Source organism: Anomaloglossus baeobatrachus, chromosome 3, assembly GCF_048569485.1.
Source record: "Anomaloglossus baeobatrachus isolate aAnoBae1 chromosome 3, aAnoBae1.hap1, whole genome shotgun sequence".
Taxonomy (NCBI): domain Eukaryota; kingdom Metazoa; phylum Chordata; class Amphibia; order Anura; family Aromobatidae; genus Anomaloglossus; species Anomaloglossus baeobatrachus.
Genome location: NC_134355.1, coordinates 127,103,300 through 127,111,993, shown reverse-complemented (window position 1 = coordinate 127,111,993; position 8,694 = coordinate 127,103,300). Strand labels below are relative to the sequence as shown.

General features: G+C 43.2%; 1 protein-coding gene across 1 annotated transcript in view; it reads left to right on the top strand.

The window, feature by feature from the left end:
- The first annotated feature begins 3,339 nt into the window (after positions 1–3,339).
- LOC142297185 (small ribosomal subunit protein uS4-like) overlaps positions 3,340–8,694 on the top strand; it is a 49,314-nt gene continuing 43,959 nt past the window's right edge. The window contains exon 1 of the mRNA XM_075341453.1: positions 3,340–3,495. Coding sequence (XP_075197568.1) covers positions 3,340–3,495 — 156 coding nt within the window. The remainder of the gene's footprint in view (positions 3,496–8,694) is intronic.

Below are 8,694 nucleotides of genomic sequence, written 5' to 3'. Positions count from 1 at the left end.
GACACTAAGATCGGGTCCCATCAAAGAAAGATCACCTTGCCACGGTTGTTAGGCATACAAGAATTGGCAAATTTTTGGCAAAGAACCTTGACTTTGCTAAGCATATTAATTAAAGCATTAATGTTGTTTATATTTGATATATTCTATGTTTGCATATATATTGGTACTTTTGGTACTTACAGAGTGCTGCTGTATCCCTTGTTTGTGTTTCGTGCAGTTTTAGCAGTTAGCACCTGTTCACACTTGCTATATTTGGAGATGCATTTTTTTTTCTGACTACATTTGTAGAGTAAATGCCATTACTTTACCTTACATACGTATTGTGGGATACCCGTCCCCGAGAACAAATTCCTCATGTTTGAATATTATTAAAGATCTCAGTACAATTTATAATGAGAAAACCTACCTGGGCCGAGCTATCTTTTTATCATTTCGTTTCTCTAAGAAAACTGTCACAGGTTTCACACATGGTTGTATTAAAGCTCTTTGAAGTATAAGTCACATAAATGAATATAATTGAAAGAAACATAAGGCACATTGTATTAATTAAATTTCAGCATGCGCATTCTCTCCATTAGTTATTCACAGACAAGTGTTACATCTACTGACTAATTCAGTACAAAGATATATTTTTCCTGTATGAGTCACTGTCATTTATCACATTCTGTCATCTCACATTTTTTAAATTTGCTTATTTCTATGTAGAATGATCATTACTTATGTTAATAATAAATCAATAAAGGTGAAGTTCTAAGAATTTTTGGATGGTGAAAAATTGTAATTTTTTTGTCCTGTGGACAATTGTATTCTACATTTAGATTAGGCCATATCATCATATTTTTGTATTATTCATTTACTTGAGAAGAACGACTTCACTCTGACAACTGGGGAAGAAGTAACCCATACTGCATACTGTCATACTGCATACTGCAAAAGCAATCCAGGAGTTTTTTAAGGCAAAGAAGGGGAATATAATGCAATGGCCAAGTCAGTCACCAGATCTCAAGCTCCTTAGAGCTGTATTTGACATGCTGAAGACAAAACTTATGTCAGAAAGACCCACAAACAAGCAACAACTGAAGTCAGCTGCAGAAAAGTCCTGACAAAGCATGACAAGGGGGAAACCCAGCATTTGGTGACATCCATGGCTTCCACATTTCAGGCAGTCAATGCCTGTAAAGAATTCTATTCAAACGTATTAAAAATGAACATTTTATTTATGATAAAGTTAATTTGTCCAATACTTTTGAGCTTCTGAAAGGAGAAAGCTTTGTAAAAAAATGGTTGCAATTACTAAACGTTTCACAGGATATTGTTGCTCAACATCTTCACAACTTTGGATATTTCATCTTCAAAAACATCATTGACATCTCAATTTTTTTTACGTGCAACTCACAACAAATTGTCCTATTTTTTTACATTCCTCAAATTTTTGGACTGTTGGTAGCTTAGGTGCGCACCCTAAAACTGCGTAATGGCGCCTTCGCTACATAGGTTAAGGCCTATTATTTCTTAATAAGGCACCTAAAGGCTAGAAAAAGCAAGATTCCCAGGTTACCTATGCATTTATACAGAATCCCTTCTAACTTAAGCTGTTTTATTTATATAAATTTACAGTTATGGCCAAAAAAGTGTTGGCACCCTTGAAATTGTTCAAGAAAAAGAAGTTTTTCTCCCAAGAAAGTTATAGCAATTACACATTTTATTATACACATGTTTATATCCTTTGCATGTATTGGAACAACACAAAAAAAAAAAAACAAGAGAAAAAGTGGCAAATTGGACAAAATTTCACACAAAATCCCAAAAGTGGACTGGACAAAATTGTTGGTATCTTTTCAAAATTATGGGTAAACAACTTTGTTTTTAAGCATGTGATGCTTGTTGAAACTCATCTTTGTCAAGTAAAAGTTCTGGACAATATGAAAATCAGGGACTAACATGTAATCTCAACCCTATTTTAAAATGTGCAATTTTTATTAAATATTCATTAAAATGTACCCACAAACAGACACACAAACATATAAATGAGAATGGATCACGTTATCCTTGTAAATAACCAAGGAGTTTTATATACACACTCACTTTAGGAAAGGGAAGGGAAACTAATATAGCCCTATAAGGGTAGTGTATCCCTACCTAACAACGGAGGGTATGACACCATAAGTTACCGGGCGCCCCCCGTTCAACGTCGGCTCTCCCTCTCCCTGACCCTGATATAGGGATGGGATGGAAAGCCCTATAGTGGTGCTTGCACAGTACAATATATATATGAGTTCCCAAATGGTAATACTCCTCCCTGTATTGTTTTCCTTAGATCAAGAAGGTATCAATTTACTGATCTATAACCAGGAATTCCTATTCATGATACTAGCACTGTACAAGACGTATAGACTTCTATTCCTAATAAATTATCTTTATGCAAGGTAGTGATCCATAAGAGTTATTTACAACCACATATGTTAAAGGGTGGTATACCCCAAAAGTATATTACAGTCACCTAGAGTCATATCACAAGGGGCTCAGATAATCTCCCCATTATACCCCAGGAGCTGAAAGAAAAATGGGATACAGACACCCCTGCAAATTACTGCAAAATAGACAAGGTTGCTCCAATCATATTCTATATAATATAGTATAACAGGGAGAAAAGATGAATTACTTCCCTGAGAAGCAGGAATCCAGGCCTGCCAGGCCTCAACGCGTTTCTCCTCTCCCTTCAGAGGTTCATCAGGAGGCTAAGGGGAGACGGCAGCGGGTCCTGTTCAATAACAATCCATGGCTGTAAGCTGTAAGGAATTCCTGGTTATAGATCAGTAAATTGATACCTTCTTGATCTAAGGAAAACAATACAGGAAGGAGTATTATCATTTGGGAACTCATATATATTGTACTGTGCAAGCACCACTATAGGGCTTTCCATCCCATCCCTATATCAGGGTCAGGGAGAGGGAGAGCCAACGTGGAACAGGGGCGCCCGGTAACTTATGGTTTCATACCCTCCGTTGTTAGGTAGGGATACACTACCCTTATAGGGCTATATTAGTTTCCCTTTCCTAAAGTGAGTGTGTATATAAAACTCCTTGGTTATTTACAAGGATAACGTGATCCATTCTCATTTATATGTTTGTGTGTCTGTTTGTGGGTACATTTTAATGAATATTAATAAAAATTGCACATTTTAAAATAGGGTTGAGATTACATGTTAGTCCCTTTTTGAGCACTCTACCCATCTATTTAACTCTGTTAGTTCAATATGAAAATCACACCTGAAACCAGATAAGAAGGGGAGAAGTTGACTCAGTCTTTGCACTGTGTGTCTGGCACGCCCCTTTAAGTATGGAGAACAGAAGGAGAATAAGAGAACTGTATGAAGACTTGAGAACCAAGATTGTTGTAAAATTTCAACAATCTCAATATTACAAGTCTATCTCCAGATATGTTCATATTCCTTTGTCTATGGTGCACATCAAGAAGTTTACAACCCATGGAACTGTAGGTATTTGGGATTTTTTTTATGCTTTTCCATTTTTTTTTCTTTTTTTAACTTTTTTACCTAGTCCCTTTATAGGACATTACTTTTTATCCCTTTGATCATTCACACAATCCTTTGCACTGACAGTTCACCTCTCACACCATGCATCTGGAAAGGGTTGTGGGGCTTTATATAGCTGGGTGACCCTGGCGTCGACATGATGATGGCCCCTGGTTACCATGGCAGCAATCAGGTCCCCATGATCATGTCACAGGGTTCCCGATCGCTTGGGAGTAGAGAGCAATCCTTTCCCAGCCACCTAAATGCTGAGATTTCTATTTATCACAGTATTTTGGGGTTCAGCTGCCATGAATGGTGCGACACCACTCCTGGCAGTGACAGATGGGTCTTGGCTTTAACATAAGCCGGAGACCCAGCGGCGGTCATGCAGGCAGAGCTGCTGTGCCCGCAAAATCACCATGATGTACTGGGTACATCCATGGTTGTTAAGGCACTGACAGCCAGGACGTACCCAGTACATCCAATGTCGGTAAGGGGTTACTGGGGAAAGGCAGCCATCAAAATAGAGAGATCTGGTGCAGTTCGCAAAAGAAGAGTGTTCCAATATTCCAGTTGAGAGGTGTAAGAAGCTGGTTGATGGTTATAGAAAGGGATTGATAGCACATATCCATTCCAAAGAGTGTGCAACCAAATCTTAAGTTGAGGATGCCAACAAGTTTGTCCGGGCCCGTTTTAGGAGTTTTGTGTAAAACTATGTGCTTTTTGTCTTTTTGTGTTTTTTTTTTGTGCGCTTTCCAATACACATAAAGGAAATAAACAAGTGTATAACAAAACGTGTAATTGTAATAATTTTCTGTGAGAAATACTTCATTTACTTGAACAATTTTAAGGGTACCAACTCTTTCGGCCATAATTGTGTATGTTAAGCAATTTCTGTACAGTTGTGTCCTTTACTGTGTAACCGGAGATCTGCTTAAATGCCCTATCATCTATCATTTTTTATGAAAATCTTATCTAAAAAAAATGTACATCTCAAGGATTAAATTATTCTTTTATATGAAAGTTATGTTGAAGTAGCACAATATGAGGCAAAGTGATATTTAAATCCCCTAAAGCAGATCAAGCCATGCGAGAGCAGGAGTCATTAGCTTGGAAATTTACCAAGTTAAAGTGCCTCAGTAATGAAATGTACAGTATCCCTCTATTCTGTGCATACTTATAAAACTGAATTGAATTACTTCAACTAACATTTTGCGTTAAAGGTAGAAAGCCATGTATTTTTTTTCTAGAGGAAAATTGCCCAAAATATATATGACCTTGAAGAAAAGAAAGCAATTTTGGATGGGCAGAAGCAGTTGTCAAATTAAAACTGACATTATGGGCAGCCAAATGCATAAGAGACGCAGCTCTCACATAAAAATGCAAGAAAATAAGAGCATTACTTTTGGAGGAATGCTGCATTGTTTTAAAAGACAACTTTTAGCAAAGGTTGCTGCTTTTCCTGAATCAGGTACTGGCAGTTTCTTTTCCACTATATACAGTAACAAACAAAAGTTTAGCTTTTTTTTACAAGAGAAATTACCGTATTTTGCGTTGTATAAGGTGCACCAGATTATAAGACGCGCCCCAAATTTAGAAATAAGAAAGGTAAAAAAAAATGGGGTTCGTCTTATACTCCGGTGGTGTCTTACCAGAGGGCGGCAGCAGTGGTGGTGGAGTAGGGTCACAGGAGGCGGGGGGGGCTGGAGTAAGGTGGTGCTTGCTGCATTGCTGGCTGCTGTACTGACTGTGGTGCTGACTGCGGTGGGGGCGGCTGTGTTGGCTGCGACGGGGTGACTATGCTGGCTTTGGTGGGGGTGGTTGTGCTGGCAGCGGTGGGGTGGCCTTTCTGGCAGTGGTGGTGGCTGTGCTGGCTGTGTGGAGCAGGGCATTGCAGCCGGTGTATTAGATGCTCTGTTGGCGGTGTGGGCTTCAAAGAAATGGCGTCCGGAATCGGTATGTGCACAGATTTAGCTCTCAGCTCTAAGACAAACCCAGATCTCCTCTGTGCACGCGCCACCTCCGAGCACCATTTTCCTTAAGTCCACTGCTGGGAGATCAATGGGTTGGAGGAGGCTCATGCGCAGATGAGTTCTTGAGCTAAGAGCTCCATCTGCAAACGCGCCGACTTCGGGTTGCATTACTTGAATCCCACACCACCGACAGACCATCTGGGACACCTGCCGCACCGCCCTGCTCCACCGCAGTCCCCACCACAGCCTGCACAGCCATCCCCACTGCAGCCAGCACTGCGCTCATTCTCCTGTCGCGGGCGGGGAGGATGCCGCCGCTGCGCTCGCTAACGCTCGGGTCTGGCGCTGCTGTGGCTGCTGCTGCTTGGTGGCTCGAGCGGTGGGCCAGATCCTGGGACTCGAGCGGCGCTCCTCGCCCGTGAGTGAAAGGGGTGGTTGGTTTGGGGGGGTTAGTCTGCGACACCACCCACGGGTTGTGGTGTAGGTAGGCACCACCGCTGCTGGTGACGGGGATCCCGGGAGCGATGGTATGGAGCAGCTGGGATGTTGTTTTCCCCCTCCGTGGCTAGGGGTCAGTGGTCCCGGGGCCCGGTGGTGTGATGGGGAGGCTGGGTTGGTGAGGGGCAGGGTTGTAGGGGCAGCGCGGCGCGGTGCCAGATGGCACGGGTGTACTCAGTAAGAGATGCACAAAGTCCTCGGTAAACCAAATGGCTGGATGGACGGGTCACGCAGCCGGCTGCAGTGTCTCTCCCCGGACAGGTGATGGCGGCTGTCTTTCCCTGCACCTTTGTGTACTCTTTTGACTATGGTGGATCCCCAACGGTAGTCCGCTCCCCGGTGTATGGATGCCGGAGGAGCCCGTTTGCCCGCAGGCGCTGGCCCTTAGGTCTCTAGCCTTGGGCGGTAGCTGTATACCTTCACGGTGTGGGCGGTTGCCTTCTATCGGGTCTTTGGCTGCTAGGAAACCCCTGGGGTTCCTGTCACACTCGGATTTGACTGTTGACGGCGACTCCAAGCCTAGTCGGGGTCCGATGGCCCTGCCTGTGTGTGCTGGCTTCACTTCGCCCCCCGGTCAGTACCGGCGGGCCAACGCCCGACCCCGGTCCTACGGTTCCGCGTTGATTCACCACTCCTGCAGACAGCCACCACCGTCTGCCAACCTTGTTGTTAGTGCCTGGGCCCCAAACCCAGACACTCTTCACTTCAACCTCCTCCACTGAACTCCTGAACTAAACTGTCAGCTTTTCCCACCTCCAGGCCTGTGAACTCCTCGGTGGGTGGGGCCAACCGCTTGGCTCCTCCCCACCTGGTGTGGACATCAGACCCTGGAGGAAGGCAACAAGGGTTTTGTGTTTGGCTAATGTTACTGTCTAATGGGGGTGTGTGTGTGTGTTACCTGTGACGACCTGGCTAGTCCAGGGCGCCACACTCCATCTCCCGATAAGCTACTTTCAGATGTTAAGATGCACCGCTCATTTTCCTCCAAATTTTTGGAAGGAAAAGTGTGTCTTATAATCTGAAAAATACGGTGCTTCTGTCTGGTTGTTGTGATGCCATTTTCCTTGTGAGTTTAGTTAAACGGAAGAAAATGGTTGTCAGTTCTAAGGATAAAAATTGTGTTTGACATTGTTTTATCCCTTTATGTAATAATAATAATAATAATAATAAAAAAGTTTATTTATATAGCGCCAACATATTCCGCAGCACTTTACAATCCGGTGGGGGGTTGTATAGACAAAAACAAAACAAAATAGTACAAAATTTAACAGCTACAGTAGGATTGAGGGCCCTGCTCGAAAGCTTACAATCTATGGGGAAATAGGGGGACACAAGATGTGAAGCACACTTGTAGATCTGGCCGGCCATCGTTATGCTAGTGTATTGGTTACACATAAAGATGAATGATCTGGTATTTAGACAGTAAACTTTTGGGTGCCCTTACGTGCTATTGGTTGTATGTAGAATGTGAGGACCGAAATAGGAGAGAGAAGGTTACGAGTAGCATTTAGAAGGTGGGACGGGGGGGGAGTCAGGTTAGTAAGTTATTATGATAAGCTTGTCTAAAGAGATGTGTTTTTAATGTACGCTTAAAAACGTGGGGGCTGGATATTAGTCGCATTCTTTGGGGTAGTGCATTCCAGAAAACTGGAGCAGCACGAGAAAAGTCTTGGAGATTGAGGTGTGAGGTTCGTATTATGGAGGATGTTAGTCTAAGATCATTTGTGGAACGAAGGGGGCGGGTAGGATGATAGACAGAGATGAGGGATGAGATATATGGTGGTGGAGAGCTGTGGAGAGCTTTGAGGGTGAGGGATATGCGTTTGTATTGTATTCTGTAGCTGATAGGTAGCCAGTGTAGTGACTGGCACAAGGTGGAGGCATCGGTGAAGCGGCTGGACAGGAATATGACCCTGGCTGCTGCATTCAAGATAGATTGGAGAGTGGAGAGTTTGGTCCGAGAGAGACCAATCAATAAAGAGTTGCAGTAATCCAGGCGGGAATGAATAAGAGCGACAGTAAGGGTTTTTGCCGTTTCGAAAGGAAGAAATGGTCGGATTCTGGAGATGTTTTTGAGATGTAGGTGACATGTGTGAGTGAGTGATTGTATATGGGGAATGAAGGAGAGTTCTGAGTCAAATATGACCCCAAGACAGCGAGCATGCTGCTTGGGAATAATGATTAAATCATCGAAGGTAATTGAGATGTCGGGTGTAGGTTGGTTGGTAGAGGGAGGAAACACAAGAAACTCAGTTTTGGAGAGATTCAGTTTCAGATAGAGCGAGGACATGCTTTGAGAGGCAGCAGACAGACAATCTCTGGTATTTCGTAACAAAGCAGGGGTGATGATTGGAGATGATGTAAATAACACTAGAACTACTGAGGTAGTCATTTTGACTACTTTGCACCATGCATTTCTATATAGGTGTCACGAGTCCAGTAGTTCTAGTGATAATTATGTGTCATCAGCATAGAAATGGTATTGGAAACCGAATCTGCTGATGGTTTGTCCAATAGGGGCGGTATATAGAGAGAAAAGGAGAGGGCCCAATACTGAGCCTTGAGGAACCCCGAAGGTGACGGGGAGAGGAGTGGAGTAAGAGCCAGCAAAGGAAACAGTGAAGGAGCGGTTGCAGAGATAGGAGGAGAACCAGGCGAGAGCTTTATGTGTTAGTTTTCCACATTTGC